This window comes from Sarcophilus harrisii, chromosome 3, assembly GCF_902635505.1.
Source record: "Sarcophilus harrisii chromosome 3, mSarHar1.11, whole genome shotgun sequence".
In the NCBI taxonomy this organism is placed as follows: Eukaryota; Metazoa; Chordata; class Mammalia; order Dasyuromorphia; family Dasyuridae; genus Sarcophilus; species Sarcophilus harrisii.
In genome coordinates, this window is record NC_045428.1 from 440,302,927 (window position 1) to 440,324,220 (window position 21,294).

General features: G+C 40.1%; 1 protein-coding gene across 2 annotated transcripts; it reads right to left on the reverse strand.

Moving 5' to 3' along the window:
* Window positions 1–12,195: 12,195 nt before the first annotated feature.
* On the reverse strand, window positions 12,196–20,281 carry SHISA2 (shisa family member 2). Of its 2 annotated transcripts, XM_031960780.1 has the most exons (3): window positions 18,493–20,281; window positions 13,867–14,464; window positions 12,196–12,518 (listed from the first exon to the last, which is right to left on the reverse strand). In XM_031960780.1, exons 1-2 carry the CDS (start codon window positions 18,824–18,826, stop codon window positions 13,911–13,913), a joined length of 888 nt encoding a protein of 295 aa, XP_031816640.1. In that variant the 5' UTR covers window positions 18,827–20,281; the 3' UTR covers window positions 12,196–12,518; window positions 13,867–13,910. The 2 variants fall into 2 exon arrangements, with proteins under 2 accessions (XP_031816640.1, XP_031816639.1); XM_031960779.1 differs by having other exon boundaries at window positions 12,196–14,464.
* Window positions 20,282–21,294: the final 1,013 nt, after the last annotated feature.

Here is a 21,294-nt window from a genome sequence, read left to right on the forward strand (position 1 = left end):
GGCCCAAATCAGCATTTTTGCAAAACTGTGGGAACAGCAGATCTCTTTCACCAGAAGCAAAAAAAAAGAAAAGAAAAGAAAAAATAAGAAAGAAAAAACTTGTCACCAATAACTCACCAGGATCCTCAAGGAAGTGAAAAATAAAGATAAAGAACAAGACTGTTTTACAATGCCAAAAACTATTTGTTCTAAGGTGATCCCATAGGACAGACCCTCCTACCAACAGGCAGGGTTCTATTAAGGCTCTTCTGTGATGCTTTAATTGGCAGATATTATTGAATTTCCCCTTTTATTATTATTATTTTTTAAAAGAACATCTTAAAACTTCCTGGTGTTTTTCTTTTGACTATGGCAACAAATAAGTAGGAAAACCACAAACCCCACTTGCTTCTCCCTTTTCATCTTCCATGACACCCCAATATCATGACTACTTTTATAATCAGGAATCCCTACCCCCCAAATCCACAGCCCACTTTCTCTGTCCAGTCTCAGTCCCTTCCTTGTTAAAGCTTCCCCATCCTTTAAGGCAATCCAAGTTCGATACTTGGACCACACTGCTCCTGACATGTCAGCATCCCTACCTCCTATTTATGGCATGTAACCAATCATGCATCTTTTCCTGTTTCAAGTGTGTAAACTCCAATTGGACTGTAAGTCTTACGAGGACAGGGGCAAAGGCAAATGGTCCTATAAGAACTATTTCACACACACACACACATACACACACACACACACACACACACACACACACACACACAGCATGATGCTAAGCCCCTGCTATTGGATAAAGATTTCCTGAAATGAACTGAAGCTTTCTATTTCCCAGTATTTTTTCCCTTGAACAATGCTATTAAAAGAAAGACAACAAAAACCTTTTGACAAAAAAGTCAAATGAGAATTGACTCACATGTAATTAAGTGCCCTGGAGTTTCACTGTTCTTGGATTCCATAGCAATGTTTTATAAAGAGTTATGAGGTTCTTTATTAATTAAGCCCCTTAGAGTGTTGCCCAAAGTACACCCAGCTTAAACCGAACTGTTCTGTGACAAGGTTTGAAATAGGGAATTATTATGAATAGATCAGTGGACTTGGAAGTTAGAAAGTCACAATTCTAATCTGGCCTTTGATACTAGTTGTGGGCAAGTGACTCAACCTTTCTGAGACTCAATTTCCTCATCTGTAAAATGGGAACACTAATATCTATAATGATACCTGCCTGACAGGGTTTTGGTTTAAATGAGGTAATAATACATAAAAAATTTTGTAAAATGTAAAATACAATTTGTGTCAATGATTATTCTCACTATTATCATTGGAGATTCAAAATAGTCATTTCAATTAATACAAATTGCATAATACACCTGGTCTTCCATTGCCATTACACCTAATAATTCTTCCAGGGCCAGAAAAAGAATTAGAAGTCAGGTCAGGCCCACCTATATTACCTTGGCTACAAGAACTGGATTAGAACAACAGATGGATAGCTTTCCAATATTTCATGAATATATTCTCCACTCAAAATGTTTAAGTGAATAATTTAACTTTTTCTTTACCAGGCACTACAGCAGGCTACCCCTCCCCACCAAACCCCTTCACCTATAAAAAAAAATTACTATACTTAGAGTGATTCCCTTCATGTTTCAGGACTCCTACCATAAATTAGTGCTGCCTAAAACTGAAATGTATAGGTCAGTGATGCATTTTTAAAGTTCTTCTCTTAGCAAAACTGTCCAAATAAATGCCCACAAAATACCAACCTAGGCTAGTATGTCTACTCTATCTTGTTCCCCTCCTTGCAATTTAAGATTTCAGAAGATGTTGCTAAAATGACTGGCGTGTTTTCAAGCTTTCTGAGATTCTCACATAAAATGCATTGTGTCCTGCCAGCACCCAGCATTCCAAATCAAATCATGATCAAAGAGAGCCTAGAAAGAAGTAGCAAATGTTAGCCCTGCTCATAAAGGTCACCATAAAAAATGTTCTCATAAAAACAAAGCAAAGAGAACTTGCTTTCTTCTACACAATTGGCCCTCCTAGAAATCTGTGAAAGGCAGGCCGTTGTTAACCCTTTAGTTAGCTGACAGAGGTGGATAAAAAGAAAAATAGATGTGAAATCTGAAATGAGAAGATGAAATAGTGTCCCACTAAAAAGGGAGGGAGATGTCGGGGTGGATGAGTTTAGGTTCCACTGTCAAGTCAAATCAATGTCGGGGTATTTGCGATCTGATGTGGCCTTTTACAAAATTACCTTTAAACCTTCTGGCTCAGAAATTCACATTTATCTGGCAGCTCCTCCCAAAGATGCCTCTGTCCCTGCTCTGCCCTGCAAGCCCCTGACCAGAACCTTCAAATGTGCTAACCTGGTTCCAGGGAATGTCTTTTCCCTCCTCTTTTTTTTTTCTCCATCTTCGTTCTTTGGCTTCCTAAAAGAGTCCCTGTTCCAATCATTCTAGTACATGCTCTTCCCCAGCTGCCAAGATTTTCCTGATGAGCTAACCCCATCTCTCCCCTACTCAATAAAATGCAGTAATTCCCCTATTCTCTTTAGCTTTCCTCCCTCCAACCTACCTTCCTGGCCTTGTAGAGCCATTTCTCCCCCTAGTCAAAGGGCACTGCACTCAATACTCTATCTCCCACCTCTTTGTTTTTGTATTGACCTGGGTGTGAAATGTACTCTCTTGACCTCCAGCTCACAGAATTCCTCTCTTCTTTCAAATGCAGCAAAAGCCCTCCCTGATTGCCCCCAACTTCAAGTATCTCCCTCCTTCTAATTAACTTCTTTGCATTTATTCTATGTTAATTCTGTATATGATTGCATAGTTACACGTGGTCTCCTTACCCCACCCTACTCCAACATTGTATAAAATCCTGAAGTACTAAATATATTTCTTTTTTCCCCCTTTTTATTTTCAGAATCTAATAGAGTTCCTGCCACAAAGGGAGAGGACCTGGACCTTTGATTTCATTGATATAAGGAAATTTCAATTAAGAAAACATAGTGAGCACTTCAGACAGAGTCAAACATGCTGGTGCCCAGCCCAAACCAGATGAAAAAATAAATGGAAAATATTTAACAAAATAAATGAAAATACAATAAAATCAATAGCATTGCATTTTTAAAAAAACTAAGTCAATAGTCAGCTTGCAGGGATTCTTATAGATTAATGGTCCCTGATTCTATCTGAGTTTGACAAACCTCTGGCCTCCAGCACTGAGGAATCCAAGATCACATAGCCAGGATTTGATCAAGTTCAGATTTGCACCCAAGAGCTGAGAACAGCTCTCTCTGTCCACTACCTCATCTTAGTAGGTACTTAATAAATGTTGAATTGATTTGACTGTAGTGCTGGAGAAGCTAATAAATGATGGTCACAATTGCATCATCTCATCAGCAAAAGGCAGATAATAATAGCTTGCATTTACATAGGTAGGACATTCTAGTTTACACTGTGCTTTTCTCACAACAGCCTTCTAAGAGAGCCAGTGCTAATGCTATTATCCCTGGTTTAACAGATGAAAGAACTAAAAAGAGGTCAGAGAATTTGTGATTTGCCCAGGACTACATAATAATTAATAATAGCAGCAGCATTTATAGAGCACTTAAAAGTTGGTAAGCATTTTACAAATATCTCATTTTATCTTCACAACAAACCTGGGAGGTAGATGCTGTTATTGTCTTTGCCTTACAGATGGGGAAACTGAGGCAGACAGAAGTTAAATGTCTTGTCCAGAGTCATGCAGCTAAAAAGTACCTAAAACCGGACCTGAACTCAAGTCCTCCTGTATCCAGGAACAATAGTCTATCTATTGTGCCACTGAGCTCCAAAAATTAAGCCAAAAAGACTGAATGGTTTAGTTTAAAATAATCACAAAACCACAGGAAGAATACCTAGATCCTAGCAATCTTTGTTGACTTGGCAAGACACATGAGCAGATAAAACACTGGACACTAAGGTCACTGCAGAATGGAATAAAATTCTAAGGGTTGAAGGTCCCGTGGCATTTAGGGCTGGGCAGTTAGGTTAGTCTGCTGAGTGAACTGACATGGAAGATAATACATTAGAACTGGCATAAAACAGGCTCTCTTTTCCACCCCAAAAGTGTTGCTTCAGAGAGGCAAATGAGATTCACGCTGGTTAAAAGTCCTACAGATGGAAACTAAGCCCCTCAGTTTTAAAATTGCAACCTAGAATGATTGACAAATCAGTTTCAAATGCAATGTCTAAAAAGACCCTACATGCAAGAGTGAATAGGAGACAGCATTTGTGCCTACAAAGAAATGGCACAGAGGTATGAGATAAGACAACTCAAGACTTTGGAAAATGGAATAGTGCTTTAGAAGCTGAGGAACATCTTACTGAGAAATCTTCAATTCTCAAGAGAGGAAAGTCCCATTTAAACACAAGATTGGACACTTGGATTTAACACATCTGATCTGTGATCTTTACCGATCTGAAGGAATTCTAAATAACTCAGGAAAGGGTCTTATAGCAATGGATTCATGGGAGAAAAATCTGAAGAAGAAAAGAACTTCCTAAGATAGAGCATAAATAAAGAATGTGTATATCATATTGAAAGAAAGAAAGAACTTAAGGGGTTTGACCCAACTTAATAAAACAATAATGGGACAAGAATGAACTATGAGATTTGTGTGGAAAGGGAAGGGGCGGGGGACCTAATTACAAATGTTTTTAAATCACTGAAGATTCTAGAGAAGAGAGACTTAAATGAGATGTCCTCTTACTGTTTTTAATTTTTCGGTGATCATTATGTCCACACATGTATACATATATGTGGTAATTATGTATACATGGTACAGATGGTAATCAGTCTCCTTACGCTGTTTTGTCTGCAGAATAAATAACATACCGTGGAACCTATGATTTTTCTAAATGAAAAAACCCACACTTCCAAGGCAGTTCAAATTAAGATTCCTTTACTTTTTTTTTTAAATCCTGCATTAATCCTGTGTAAAATCCTGATGGCTTTATGCATGTTGTGGTATCTTTATTCTGGAACTAAAAGTGAAAGCTCTAATTTTACATTTCTCTTTTTCTTGATATAAGCCCAGGTTTTGTTCATCTTGGATCTACATTTCCAGAGGTGCTGAAGTTTTAACTGAAAAGTACACTGACTCCCACAGCCACAGCCCTACACAAAGCTTTGTAATTGTATCTCCCAGTTATTCAGACCTGGCAGAGTAGAGTTAAATTTAATATACACAAATGCCTAAAATTTTTTAACAGAACAACTGAGAGCAGCTAGTTGGATTTTTAACGCTCCTTAAACATAACTGAGGGCAGCTTGCTGGAAATATGCCCAAGGAAATCAACTGAAATATGTATACCTACCTCACTACCTAATTTTCCTGAAAAACATCATTTGACAATTTCTGCCTCTGTCATCATCTAGAATCACTCAATTTGGTATATAAACTAAAATCACAGTAGTGTTTATATTCTCAGTTGACTGAAAGGAGAGGGAAAGAGAATATCAAGAATAAGAAAAAATTTTAAGCTAATGATCATTCTGAATTCCCTAAATTTCATCCAATCTAGTTCCAACTCAATGCCAGGTTTTAGTGTTGGTTTCTGCTTCGGCTGAGAGGACAAATTGAGAGAGGGAGCAATCTGGATTTTGGAAGGCTGGTGAAACTCAGAATTTAATAACAGTTACCTAAGTCTCTCCCAGCCCTCATCTCCAAAGCCTATGAAATTGGGCATCTGCCGTAAAGTTAAAAAGAAACTAGAAAAAGCCACTGGCAGCCCAGGAGAGGGAAGACCCTTGCAGGAAATCTGGTATGCCAGCAAAGTATGTGGGCAGCCCAACAGACTCACTACCCTGTGGTACAGCTGGCAGGAGCTCTGGGCATTCCTGGCGTGCCATACTGTGAGATTGCTGACTTCCTCTCTACCCCAGTAGCCTCTACTTTCTTTGAAAATCCATGTTACTTTTCACAGGACTGCCTGACAGAAATGTATCCTCAAGTCCTGACAGATAAACAATAATACTTTGTTGCTGGTCTGGCCAGAAAAATGTATTCCCAAATCCTTTCATAAGACAGAACTAGGAAGGGGGGAAAAAAACCCCAGAGCTCTTCCTTCCTTTTGTCTCCCCTGAAGAACCCTATTTAAAAGAGTTTGTATTTGTTTATCCATTCAAGGCAGGATTCTTAACCCAGGAACTCATGGATCCATTTTAGGGGGTCTGTGAACTAGGATGGAAAAAATTTACATTTATGTTTTCACTAATTCATGAGTGAAATTGAGCATTTCCTTCAATTACTGGGGGAGCTGGGGTTGGGGGGAGAGGGGAGGATTATTCTGAGAAGTCTTTAATCCATACCAAAGGAGGCTATAACACCAAAAAGATTTAGAACTGCTTTTACAAAGCCCTTTGTGTACATCCTTGGTCCTTACAATAACCTTGCAAGAAGAGAGGGTGAGTTACTTCTGGAGTATGTGTGATCCTTTACTTACTAGCTGTGTGATTTTGGGCAAGTCACTTACCCCTGTCTGCCTCAGTTTCCTCATCTGTAAAATGAACTGGAGAAGGAAATAGCAGACTATTCCAGTATCTTTGCCAAGAAAACCCCAAATGGGGTCACAAAGGAGCAGATATGACTAAACAGCAACAAGCAATATTTTGCGGGGAGCTTCTAATTTTATTAGAGACCATCAGGAACAAAAAAGAAATAGACAAAGTGAACCCTAACAAGCTCATTGTCCATAACTGAAGGGTTCAGAGGAAGGGGATAATAGAGAAAATATGACCTTTTGCCCTTTAAAATTCTTCTCTTTAGAACATCCAAGAGAATAAATATGTAAGAATGAATACACTTCCCATCCCAACATTACTGAACTTAACCACTCCATATGTCTTTGACTTTTTTTTTTGCCCATTATAGAACCTCCCCTCCTCACCGTGTCCATCCCTAATCTTTTTTTTCCCTCCCTGTCTTTAAAAAGCTGGAGACCAGAGAGACATTCATCTAGAATTGAACATAAGCAAGAATGCTACTTATATGGAACAGCAGAAAGAGTTTTGGACTTGGAGTTAAGAAAGATAAGAGTTCAAATAATGCCTCTGATACTTATTAAAAGGTTAAGCTTGGCTATAGAAGAGATTCCTCCTCAACAAAATGAAAATAATAATAATGCTTATGCTGTTTACCACACAGAATTACTGGATGGAGATAAAAGTATGTAAAATGCTTTATAAACCCCTAAAGTATTAAGTCTGTAAAAGACAGTTAATACTATCCTTACAGAAACTAAAGTCAATTCTGATTCAGCCTAGTCTGGGAGAGAGGTCCAGTATAAATGAATGAAGAACTTAAAATACAGACCATCCTAATAATAATAACTAGCATTATTTATTTCATCTGATCCTTATAAAAATCCTATGTAGGCAGATACTATTATTATCCTTATTTCACAGATGAGGAAACTGAGGCAGAGTGATTAAATGATTTGCCCAGAATCATAAAACTATTAAATTTCTGACACAATCTGAATTTAAAATCCTTTTCCTATAGCCACAGTAACACAAACAAATAGCAAACAAAGCATCAAGTCACAGCATTTATTTTTAGTCATTGGTATTTTACACATGAATTCTATGTTGTTGCTGCCAAATGCTTGAAGCTGACATATATTAATTGAGAAACACAGGAAAAAGGGAACTAGTTTAAGAGCTAATAAGAACTAAGGGAATTTGACATCCTCTTCTCCTTCAGCTCCCTGGCTCCCAAGATCACTTTCACCTTTTCTATCCTATCTGCTTTGGTCCTCATTTTGTGGGCAAACACTCTGCCTCTTCTCTCAAATATTAGCAATTTTTTTCCCTGCTTTTTGGGGAGCTAAGTGGTGCAGTGGATGAAGTGCTAGACCTGGAGTCAGGAAGAGTCATCTTCCCGAGTTCAATTCTGGCCTCCAACACTTACTAGTTGTGTGATGCTGGACAAGTCACTTGACCCTGTTTACCTCAGTTTCCTTATCTGTAAAATGAATTAGAGAAGGAAATGGAAAACTGTCCTAGTATCTTTACCAAGAAAACCCCAAATGGGGTCACAAAAAGTCAGGCATGGATGAAAAGCAACTAAACAACAAACACCAGGCTTTTCATGTTATCTTGAGACAGTAATTCTGAAAAAGACCCAGGTGCTAAGCCCTTACCCTAAGGCAAAAGACTTCCTGAATAGTAAGACACAAACGTCTGGATCCTGGAAATCATCCAACCAAATGTGTCCAATTTTAAATAGATGAGTTCAAGTTAACCTTGTAGGGAAATGTTGCATTTGGCAAGGTTCTGCAAAAACCCAGACTACTAGAAGGCTAGCTTAGCTAAAGAGAAGGGGAGAACAGCTTTAAATTTTTTTAAAAAAAATTGAAATGTATTCATCCCATGTGTTTGGAATCTGGAATCCTTATTAAACTCTTATTTTTTCCAATAACAAAAATCAGAAAACTAATGGGTCAGTTTTCTCATTTAACTACAAACAACTAATTGTTTCCTCAGCATCAAAAGATTCAAGATATCTTGCCTTTGAGCGGAATATCATCTAGAGATAAGCAAGAGCAGAGGAAGTCCTAAACATTGTATTCTTCCAACAGGAATGGCCAGGAGATCAGAAGACACTAATTTGAATCTTTATTCTGACATTTATTAGCAGGTTGAACTAGGCAAGAAAATTCATTCCTATGGGACTCAGTTTCCTATTCTGAAAATGGACTGAAAGATTTTAAGCAGAAAGGATCTTAGACTTAATCTAATTCCTTCTTTTAGCTGATGTGAAAACTGAGTTCCAGAGAGATGACAAGGTCCCATGCAGGGATGGGATCAACTCTCCCTTCCATAACAGGCTATGGGATCAATTCTTCCCTACTATCTCAGGCTATGCTAATCACTAGTCAGGGTATAAGAAGAGCTACAAGATTCAAAATGCAGCCCAAAAATTTGGGGGAAAGTTAAAAAAAATTCATCTTCTGCAATTAAAACCTGGTTTAAACTTCCCCTAAACATGTTTCCTAATGTTTTGTCAGTGAGACTAGTCTCCTGTGTTTAAAATCTCTGACTTTTCTTCTTACATTTCCTTTTTTTTAATAGTATTTTATTTTCCCAAATAAATGTAAAGATAGTTTTCAACACACATTCTGTAAAACTTTGTGTTCTGTATTTTTCTCCCTTCCTTCCTTACCTCTTCTTTCCCCAAGACAGCTAGCAATCTGATATAGGTTAAATACGTGCAATCCTTTTAAACATATTTCCATATTTTAAATGTGCACATTTTATTTCCAATTATTCTTTAAGTCATAAATATAATAGAAAGATCAATGACTTTGGAAGCAGAAGTTTTCAGAATGCATTTCATGAAGTTAGAGACCATTTCTTTCCTAGATTTCTATCTCAACCAGCACCAAAGCAGTAGGTGTTGACAAATGTTTGCTAAAATAAATTGAAACTAACTATAGACACTGGGATTAATAATCATGTAAAAGTAGCTAATGAGACTAGGAGAGTATCCATCTCTCAACCAAAATTTTAGCTAACATAAAATAAATTATAATCTAATTAGAAGCTGTGTGAGATGTTTCAACAGAAGCTTTGGGGAAATGGAAAGAAATATTAGGAAAGTTGTATAAGAAAGTAGTAGTGAATTGGTCCAAAAGCATCCACGAGTGGGGTAGTGGATGGAACACCAGCCCTGGAGTCAGAAGGACCTTGGGAATATTGCATGACCTATATGACCTCGGCAGCATCAACCTGACACTCTTAATTGGACTTTAAAATGGACCTCAGTTGCCTCATTTGTAAGGTGAGAGCATGGGACTAGATGGGATCTGAAGTTATTTCTAGCTCCAGATATATGATTTTCTATTTCTGTGAGTACTAGCATTAGAATTTGAGGACCTGGTCCAAATTTCAGGTTTTCATTTATGTTTATGTGACCTTGGGCAGTGATTTAACCCTCAAAGGACCAGAAATCAAAATTATCTCAAAGGATATTTGTATCCTTTGTATCAGGATGGCTAGGTGGTAGAGTGGATAGCATTCCAAGCATTAAGTCCAGCATCAGACACTTAAAAACAAGTCATTTAATCTTGCTTGCCTCCCTTTCCTCATCTGTAAAAAGAGTTGGAGAATGAAATGGCAAACCACCCCAGTATCTTTGCCAAAAAAAAACCCAGATGGGGATCACAAGGAGTCAAACATGACTGAAATGACTGAACAATAAGAATAAAGGTTGAAATGGACAGCCTAAAACAAAACTGCAAATCACAAAATAACCTTTTGATTTTCACCAAATAATCTTCTGATTTTATTTTGGTTTCCTAAAGAGACTTCCCTACTAAAAAAAAAGAATTCGTAGAGCAGATTTTGTTCATACAATAAATATTTATTAAATTTTATATATATATTTATATAATGAAAAGATTCTTTGTAGAGAGCCTGCCTCCAAGCCAGAAAGATCAGGATTTAAGTCCTCCATATAATGCATGAAATGCATTATTAAATTAAATTTAAATTAAAATTTAATTGGGAAATATTTAACTCTTAGGGTATCTGGCAGTCACAATTTGCACATTTAGGTCACTTAACATCAAGATAAATGTAGAGGGCCAGAGCTCTGGAAAAGTATACTTGAAATAAGGATACTTACAATAAGGTGTTAATTCAGTGGAATTGATGAGATGATGATTCTTTAGTATACATATACTTAGTACTTAGCATGGTGGTGTAATGGTTCTCTACTTCACATATATTCAGTATGCTGAATGATGTAATTGTAATAGGGTATTTAAGGGCTGAGAGGACTGGAAATTCCATCTATGATCATCTTCCTGGTGGCTCTCCTGCCTCCTGCACTCCTACACTAAGATCAAGACTGGGTCAGACTGTGACAGACACAGACTATGAAGGAGACAGACTTGACAAAGACAATAAAGACTTTAGACTCTATTCCTGACTATCCTGCTGAGATCAACGCTGTCCAGAGGTCTTCCAAGAAAGCTAGCCTGGACATTACAGGTAAATAGGTCAGAAGTGCGAGTTGTGTAATTAGCCCCACAATTGTGTTATTTTCCCCATTTATCAGGTGAGGAAGTTTAGATAGCTCAGAAAGGTTGTAATTTGCTCCAGGTAACAAAACTGAAGCTTTGAACTTAAGACCCTCTTGGAGGCCAAATCCAGTTTTCTACTACAATGAAATGGAAATGGGCTAATACCAGGGAAAAGGAGACCCTTGACTCTGTGATGAGTTACCAGGAGATACCGTGCACATTTGAACAACAGATCCTGAATTTGTAAATTGGAAAGGGTCAGGGAGGAGGAAGTCTCCTATATTTCACAATAGAGAGATGCAAAAATCCCTGCTCCATCCACCTCCCAAAATTATGTACCTTTTTATACTCTGTCCATCGAATTTATTTCATTTAAACGGTCAAATTTGTTCTCACCAAGCAGGGTTGCTCCTGACCTTATTGCACAGTAGAGGACCAGCAGCCCCAAAGCACCAGGAGACTTTCTTTTTAGACGCACACCCTGACACAAATAATATTAAGTTCAGAACTAGAATGGAATTGCTTTAGTATTTGCTTAGATGAGATACCAAAATTACTTTCTTTCTCCCCTTTCCCTCTGTGCTCCTTTCCTAGGGAAAAAAAAAAAAAACAATGAACTGAAAGAAAATTGGCAGCTTTTTTTTAAGAGACTGAACTCTCCATCATTACAAGAATTCAAGCATAGGCTAGGTTTATAGTTTATAGAGGACATCCCCAAACTGGCTAAGAGACTGAATTAGATCATCTCTAACAAGAGTCTCTTCCAATTGTAATGCTGTGATTTCCATGTAGGTGCAGTAGAAGAAATTCACTATCCAAAATGATCTACTAAGACCATTTGACAATACTTAAACAATTTTGGATCAGTGTGATCTACAGAATATGGAAAAGAAAGTTTCTTTCCTCTGATAGTTTAGATTGAAAATTTTACTGTGGCCAATTACATTTAAGAGTAGATTCTTATCAAGAGGACAGGAATATATACCACAAATGTTTATTCAGCAATCTTTCCCAGATTGTTTGACAGATGTATCCCAAAAAACAAATCAGAGAACTGTTTAAAAAATGAGTAAATGAGATTTAAAAAACCCAAACATCCCCATAAATTCACACCATAAAATATTTATTAAGAAACAATATTTTTTTTCTTCAATTGTAAAAACATCTTAGTTAGGAATCCTTTTTTGAAATTTTAAAATCATACCAGATACTGACATAGTCTTGCATTATCCATGACATATATAAAACATGTAAAATACCACACTTCACAAAATTTTAATTAACAATCAGAATCTTATGTCTCCACCAGCTAATAAAATAATTTCCACATACTTAACTTACTTTTTTTTTTTATTACGTAAACAATATACAATGAGATTCACCTGAATTTCATAAATCAGAGCAAGGGTCCTTATCTGGGTATGTGCAATGACTGGGGTGCTTCTTGCAGAGAGACTGAAAGAGAGAAGAAAACAAGAAATGCCTAACTTCCTTACTGAATAAAGTTAGCATATTTGTAAACTTTTGTCTTGATATGAGTCCTTGATGGGACTCATGATGGGAAATAGTAAGCCATGTCAGAAAAGTTTCATTGAAGGGTATATAATATATCTGCCTATTCTCCAATAGCTGTTAGATATCCTAATTTTGGCCAAAGGTCCTAAGTCTATAGTATATATTTTCCCCTCAACATCTGGATTATGGCAAAAAAAAAAAAAAAAAAAAAAAAAAAAAAAGTCCTATTAAGTAAATTTTTATTTTATTTTATCTGTGTTGATCATATGTAAACAGTAAGTCATTCTCACCAGGTCTAGGCAGAAATAGTGACCCTCCTTTTCATCTATAGCTGAAATGCACTTACTACTGTCCAGGAATTCAGCCTCTGAAAACCCAAGCAGAACAAAATACCAAGATGGACAACTTTCCATTGCAAAAAGTAACTCGGAATGGCAGTAACTGATTTTTTTAATTGAAAGCATAAAATATCATTAAGGTGAATAATCAAGTCTTGCACCTTATTAGATGCTATGATAAAGTCAGATTAAAATACAATCAGGAAGAGAGTTCATGGTTTTATTGCTACTCCACCCTTCTTTAAGATTAAAAATAACCCCAGAGTCTTCCTTGGTAAAGCCTCTATACCATATTTCAATGAATGGCGACTTTTTTTTTTGTACATAAAAAACCATTTTGTCATAAGATTATTACATAAATAAAGGAGCTTTTCACAATCACAAAACTAGACAAAATACATAATTTTACATTGAAACTAAGATGTGCCTGGGAAATGCTGAGATCCAATGGACAGTTTCATTTATAATTGCATTATTTTGTCTTCCACTGCCAAATTGATTGTCTAAAAATAGTCAAAAAGAAAAAGAGGTAACAAATATCATGATCTTGTACAAGTGAACGGGCAGGAGTGGGGGAGAAAAAGAAGCCACCTTACTCTAGCAACTTACAAAATTCTTTTGACTACTGTACCTAAAGGGCACTTGTTGGCTCAAGCATTTCTCTTCATACACACACACACACACACACACACACACACACACACACACACACAGTTATCAAAAACACATGTACATCTTCAACATAATCTTTTTTTTCCCCAATAAAAATCATGCACTGGAATGAAACATATCTGGACATGTTAATTGAGAGCTACTGTCATAGTGTTTGGAGCAAATGAACCCCTCAAAAAGAAATGCTTTCCGAAAAAAAAAATGCCATCCCACATTCAAAGACTTCCATTTAGTGACTTTTTCCCCATATGTGGATTCATTCCCAAAGTATTTCTTGCCTGTTCATCTTAGGTACTGAAAGCCAGTTTTATGGTCCGTGAGTTTACACAGTCACTGCTGGGTACATCTTCTGTTCACTACTGCCATGGGGATAAGGGGACTGAATTTGCCTGTATCCAGTCTGCAGCCCGTCCAGGAAGGGCGGCACAGGTGTCATGGGCATGGAGTCATGTTGTACCGTGTAGCCCACATACTGGGGGTGCAGGTACTGCCCTTGGTGGGGCACAATCTGGGTAGCCTGCTGACAGTTCAAGACTGAGAAATTAGTTGGCATGTTGACATATACATTATTCATGGTCCCTTCTGGCAAACAGCAGTTGGTCTGTGACCTTGTTGGGGGAGCTCTGGCACCCGAATTGGCACTGGAACTTGAGCTGGCAGCGGTGCTTGACTGACGGGAGGAGGATCCACGAGAAGTGCTGGCACTTGGAATCATGGGGATGGTCTCCATCAGTCGGTTCCCTCCAGGGGCTCTGCTCTGCTGGGGTTCCTGCTTGGGCCGCAAACATCTGCAGCAGCAAGCGGCCACTAAAGACCCCAGGATGATAAAGGCAACGAACACGGACCCCACGATGAGGAAGGGCACATAGATGGGCACTAAAGAAAGGATACAGACAGAAAACTGTGACTCCTCTTAAACAATGTTTATCCAGCTCTAACACTTAAAGTTCTGGTACGATTTGGTCATCCCTTGATAGCTTAAGAGTTCTCCACTCTTTCTGACTTTCATTCCCTTCCTGACCCCTAAAATGACTAAGCCTCAGCTAGGGGCTATGGAATTGAGATTTATTACAAACACAGATTAATAAACAAATAAACATCAAAATAGTTCAGAAAGACATCATATAGTCCCTAAAACATGAGCAATGTGGGTGCAAAATTTGTTTAGATTAATAGAAAATATGAAGAGGATAATTCTAAAGGAAACATAATTTTATTATTTTCAACTATACAAAATGAACAAATCCTCATGACTAATCAAACTTAAAGGATATATATAGTCCTGAAGGATATTTATATTTGAGGGAGGCTAGGTAGCACAGTAGATAGAATGCCAAGTCTGGGTTGAGGAAGACCTGAGTTCAAATCCAAATTCAAACACTAGCTATGTGACCCTGAGCAAGTCACTTAACCCTTTTTTGCCTCAGTTTTCCTCATCTGTAAAATGAGCTCAAGAAGGAAATGGAAGACTAGTCTAGTTTTTAAGAAAATTCCAAATGAGGTCACAGAGAGTTGGACAAGGCTGAAAACAATAACAACAGTAGTTTTGAGAATGTAAATCTTTAGTAGATTAAGTATGTCCCCTGCAATCTTCTTTTTTTGATATTATCTGGATAGCAAACTTTCTTCACTGACTGTACAAAGTCAACTTCAGCGCAAAATCAACCATTATAACTTCTGAATGAGTACAGTGAAATTCAGGCATCTTTATCACAACAGAGAAAGGAAGAAATAAAAAGTCCCAAATCATGATCAGATGTCTTAGAAAATTTCCTTGATAAAATAAACTTAGTTATGGGGGAGGGATATAGCCTGGTATGTGGACTAGGGAGAAAGGCTATTTCAGGCAAAAGGCAAAAGCCTGGGGAGGGGGGGAGGGGAGACTACATGGGTGAAAAGCAGATAATTTTGGAGGAATGGAAAGAGAATTTATGGAGATATGAGCAGGCCAAGAAAATATAAAAAGTGAACTGATACCAGGGGATCATAGGGAGCTCCCAGAAAATGGAAGAAACTATCATAAAATAAAACAAACAGTATGAATTCTGACAAGTTAGATTCATCCTCCAATATAAAATAACTTCTGAAAATCAAGATTTTGATTTAAAACTAACATTCAGGATCAGGGTTTTTTCTTTTTAAAAATTATTTTCACAAGCAGTGAATCTTTTGGAAATCTTGAAATACTGGAACTATTTATCAATTGTTTTTCATGTGGAAAACATAAAGGGAAGAGGAAAAAAACTCTTGATGAGTCCACTGAGTTCCTCCTCATCTGAGTCACTCATAACACTTATCCCATACTGTAGTGATTATAGACATCTTTCTATTAGATTACACACTCTTAGAGGCCAAGGACTGTCTTTCATACTTATCTATATTCCTCTACAACACCATGCATCTAGTAAGAGCTAAATAAACAATAAACATTCATTGAATGAATGAGCCAAATTCCTTGGCACTGAGGGAACAGACTAAATTCACTCAAATTAAACAACGCTTCTAAATATTGTTCTTAATGACTTCTGAAATACCTAGAGTCAAAGATACTAAAATATAACACCTTATAGAATCACCTAGACCTAAGTTTGTTTTTCATGATGAAAATTTAGCCCAAAGGGATGATTTATTTTTTGAGTCCTAAAAGGTGCTATAGAATTGGCTACACCAAAGTTATCCAAAAATAAATCTGTTCTAACTGTTGGAATTAGTCAGAATGTTTTGTAGCAAGATGCTGGATTTTTTATTAACCTTTCTTAAATTTTTGCATTCCTCTAAAGAAATCTAGCCTTATATATTATCAAATGGTTAAATATCTAGTATACTTTAAATCTACAAACACACACACACATTATCCTAAGACCTTGTCAGAAGTAATGAAGTGTTACTCACTTTAAAAAAAAATAATAATTGTTCACTTTCAAGGAATTTTAATTGGACTTGCATACCAGCATGTAGGGATAATTAATACAGTGCTCCCAAGAGTCCTGGTACCATTTAATTAGACAAGATAGGACAGTATTGGTGCGAAATAAATTTAGTGAAGCATAATTTTTTTTTTAGAACAAAGCTTTGTAAAGTGCAGTGAAGTCCCCAAAATGCACATGTCAGCATCTTTATAATTTTGACAAGCTTTCCTGCAGAGTTGGGAAGCAACTCTGTTGTGAAGGGATTTGTCCCAAGAGATCTCCTTTTATTTATTGTGTGTGTGTGTGTGTGTGTGTGTGCGTGCGCGCGCGCGCAAAGCTGAGTTGGCATTTTAAATTGAGACATTTTCCAACAGTATATTCTCCTCTCCTCCCTTCAGACAGGAGGCAGAACAATGGTTAGTAGCATGAGTAATAAAATGCTTGACTGAAAAGCAGTGGAGTTTACAGCTCTTTTCTTACAGTCACAGGAAACAGCTCTTTGCCCCTCATAATGCATCTCAGGCAATTTATAGTCTCCTGTGAGTTCAAGATACAGAGAAATAGAATGGAGCAGAATGAAATGAAGGGTGCTCTAAGTTCCCTTGTTAAAATAAACTACTCAGCTTCATAGGAGAGTTGACCTTGATGAAATGTTTGCCATCTGCCCCTATGCCTAGAATACTCAGTCTCTAGTATCCTACTCCTTCCAGGACACACTCTCAAGAAGGTGAACCTGGGATAAATAGGGAGGGGGGGAGAGGGGGAAGGAGAGAATGTCTCAGAAGAACAGAGCTTTTAAAAGGAAAATTTTTTTTAAAGCCATAAAGACAAAAAGTTAAACATTTTCTGCAGGGGCTCAGGCAATTTGGCCAGGCATCTGATGCAACACAATTCAGTTTCAGGTGCAGGTGCCAGCTATCCTTGCCAGCATACAAGGAGGAAGGGAAATGGGTGTTGCAGAACATTGGAGCCCTGGGGCCAGGGCAGGGGAGAAGTGAAGGCCATTCAATTCATATTCAAGAAACTTCCACTTAGTTGTCTCCGGTCCGATTACAGCACTAGAGAAAGTCCTAAGAGGTGGAAGTTTAAATTTTGTTTACCTAATCCAAACCCCTCATTGTGTGGAGGAGGAACAGCCTGACCCACTGGAAAGTCCAGCAGGGCCCCCTTCCTGCAGAGGGGAGAGCTAACAGGTTTCTCACCAAAGGGTGGGGGTGGAGCAGTACCTGACATTGTCAGGCACATGGCCCAGCCTGGGAAAGGAGTTAAGTTACTGTTTAGATTCACTGCTATTTACTCCACCTTTCCTATTTTCCCTCACAATTTAATTCACTTAATTGGAGAGGAAGACGGGAGAAGTCTCTGTGTAGGGGGAGGGGGAATAGCTGGCCTGGAATAGAAAATGGTGCAAAAACTTGGATGGGTTCTTCTGCAAGAAATACTTTAATCAACTCTTTAGCCTCAAATAGGGTGAAACTGATCCCGTGTCAGGAAGCATCTTCTGGGGACCTTCCAAGAAGATGGGGGGGGGGGGGAAAGATAGAAGTATGTCAGTGTCAGGGAGAGAGGAAAAGGAGGAGGATGGAGGAGATAAGGAAGGTAAAGGAAAGATTTCTTCAAGGAAGCTCCACAGTGATAGGGGTTCAGGTTTCTCTTTAAAATCGAGGGCCAAGTCACAACATCCTTAGCAGCAGGAATGATTTACTGCAACTCACTACTTTTACACGGATGACGCAACTAGGGGCCGAAAAGGCGGGGTGCCTCGCCAGACTTCAGCTAGCTCCTGCCGGCTGCAGGACTAGAACCAACTGTCGGGTCCGGAGGTCCATCCCTCCAGCTCTGCCCCCACCCGGGTCAGCCAGCTAGGTCTTTCTGCCCAAGTCCCATCTAGTCCAGGGCCCTAGTGCGGCTCTCAGGGGACCAAATTTAGCCAGGTCCTCACCCAACCAACCCGCTAGCCCCCCGCCCCGCCCAGGGCCCGTCCCCGCGGCTTACCTGCGGCGCCGTCGGGGCTGTCTTTGTCCGAGCGGCCCGGCTCGCTACCCCCCTGCTGGCGGTCGTTGTCGCAGCCGCCCTGGTCCAGCCGCGCGTCGGCGCTGGAGCAGCAGTAGCGCAAGGCGCAGCTGCCGCAGCAGATGGTAGCATCGCCGCCGTCGAAGCGCTCGGGACACTGGAAGCCGATCCGCCAGACGCCCTGCGCGTCCAGCCAGCCGTGGCAGTACTCCCCGCTGGCCCGCGCCCCTGCCGCCAGCAGCGCCGCCAGCAGCAGCTGCAGGAGGGTGGGGGGCGAGGAGGAGGACGAGCAGCACCACAGACGGCCGCCCCACATGGCACCACCCGGAGCTTGGGCTCCAGTGGGCGGAGGGACCCCGTGGGGACACTTATGCCGGTTAGCGCCCGGACCCGGGGCTCTGACAAAGATCCCGGGCCTGAGTAGAAGGGACAGTCACAAAGCGGGTTCAGAAGAAGTCCTGGCGGAGCTTGCCCCTTTCCATGCGGTCAGCACCCTTCTTTCCCCTCCAGTCCAGAGGAAATGGAACGAGGGTGATCGAAGATTTGATGGAGAAGGCGGCTCCTAAGCCATCATCCCCACATTCTCCAGCGTCCTAACGGTACAGTCGCGGTGGAGAGTAGTTGGGCAGGAGCTTTCAGGGGTCTGAGAGAATGGAAGCCTGGTGGCTCCCAGGCTGTAGTAGTTCCTGTGGCAAGTCAGAGGAACTGCGGGGACGACCCCACTATGGTGGCGGGGAGTGATGGCTCTTAGAGGTGTTCCCAAGCAAGCGTCAACTCCACGGACATCCCACCGAGTATACGCCCCCCAAAAGCCAACAGAAGCACCCAGGGAGTTCCTTTCCCGGGGCCCACGCCCTTTCCACTGGGCCAATTAATTACACTCCCGAGGGACACCAGCAGTCAGATTCCAGGGTGACAGGCGAGGCGGGACCCGCTTTATACCCCTCGGCAACAGAGATCAGGGGATAGAAAGGAGAGGAGAGCGCGCAAGGGAGGTGGGCTAGGGGGTGTTGAGGGCGCTTGTTACAAGCAAGTGCAACAGCAAGTGCGGCGGCTCCTCAATTTCTCCCTCCCCATTTCCAAACTTTGTCCGCGTGGTTCACGTTGAAAAACTCGCGCTGTGCAAGGAAACCCTTCCTGCGGTGCAGCCCAGTGTACCATGGAGGGCAGATATGAAATGCCTGGAGACTCAGTCCGAAGACCCCGCTGAAAAAAAGCACCTCCCCCACCAATACCAACAAGCCCTCTGCCGAAAGAAGCCGGAGACCCCCAGACCAGCTTCAGGAACAGCTCGTGTCTGGCTCCGGGAGCAGAGGAGAGTGGCGGCTGCCTCCTGTCGTCCTAGTCTCGGCTAATTTGGCCGGCTGAGCCTCTTCGCCTCGTGAGCTGCTGGTGCTGGTGCCGGTGCCGGTGCCGGTGCCGGTGCCGGTGCCGCTGGCTGGGATGGGGGTACTCCTGCCGCCGCTGGGAGCAGCTCCAGGGCTTGCTCCCTTCTCCCAATTGCAGGCCGATGGGAGCTCCCACCAGGCTGCACAGCGCTGCAATCTCTCCACTAGAACCACTCCTTCTTCTTGCGGCTTCCCGGATCCCCAACACTGCCCCTTTTATTTTCCTGTCCTTTTTCCGGACACTAGGAGAAGCCACGCACTGGAGAGAGGTAGTGGACGGTGGCAGCGGAGGCTGGGGAGACGTCTGGCAGCTGCTCGCACATTCCCCTCGGCTTCTTTCCACTGCACAACTCCGGCTCGCGCTCACTGCCCCTTTCGCTTGCTCTCTTATTATAGGCACTTGGCTCTCACAAGCGCGCATGCGTTTCAGTCTCCTTCCCTTCCTCTCTCCCTCCTTCCTCCAAGAAATCCCCACACACGTAGAGAAAGAGTGAGACTCTTTCTTCGACTTCAGCTCTTAGAAGAATCTTGAAGTTGAGGAAAATGAGCTGGAACTTCTAGGAGAGAGACGGTAGAAAAAGACTTGTATTCCCCCACTTAGCCTCTTAAACACAATGGCTTTGTTTTCACGGACCAGGGAAGAATTAAGACAAAAGCATATGAACTTAAATGAACTTTACCAATCTGTACTGCCTTTCTTCAGCCATTGGTTCTTTTATTTTTTTAAAAAATAAAACTGTAGGAACAGGTGTTGGTGATTTAAAAACTTATTGTTTTGTTATTGGGTTTGTGTTTTTTTTTTTTTTTAAGTTAAGTCTAGTGGAAAGAATATCAGACAGATTGTAGATCTCTCTGAGGGTCCTCATTTTCCTCATCTGTAAAATAAGGAGGCTGTATTAAATAATCTTTAAGGTAAACTTTAAATGCCCCCATTAGCTCTCTGATTTTATGGTACTTAGAAAGCAAAGCTATTTTATTTGTAGGTAAAAGGCATTCTTTTATGAGACGGTTCAGATACTCCATTATCACAGCCACAATAGATAACTCAACAGTAAATTTTTCCAGAACTGGCAAGTCCAGTCTGCTTTCTAGAATTTGAAATTGAGTCTAGTCACCATAAATAATAATAGTAGGCCATATTGGTGTTGTAGGGGATTTTGATAGAATATTTTATTTTTTCCTCAATATATGCTAAAACATTTTAAAAAAAGTTTTGAGTTCCAAATCCTATCTCTGCCTCTCTCCCTTCCAAATGGTAAAAATCCAATATAATTTATATATGTGCAATCATGTAAAACATTCCATACTAGTCATTTTGTATAAGAAGACTTGAATTAAAAAAAGAATGAAAGTGAGGGGAGAAGCATGCTTCAGTCTGCATTCAGTTTTAAAGTTT

Excerpts from the sequence above, each read along its gene's own strand:
- SHISA2 (XM_031960780.1), bottom strand. The coding sequence starts at position 18,826 with ATGTGGGGCGGCCGTCTGTGGTGCTGCTCGTCCTCCTCCTCGCCCCCC. Across the intron at positions 14,465-18,492 it reads CAGCCCCGACGGCGCCGCAG|TGCCCATCTATGTGCCCTTC; the intron begins GTAAGCCGCGGG and ends TCCTTTCTTTAG.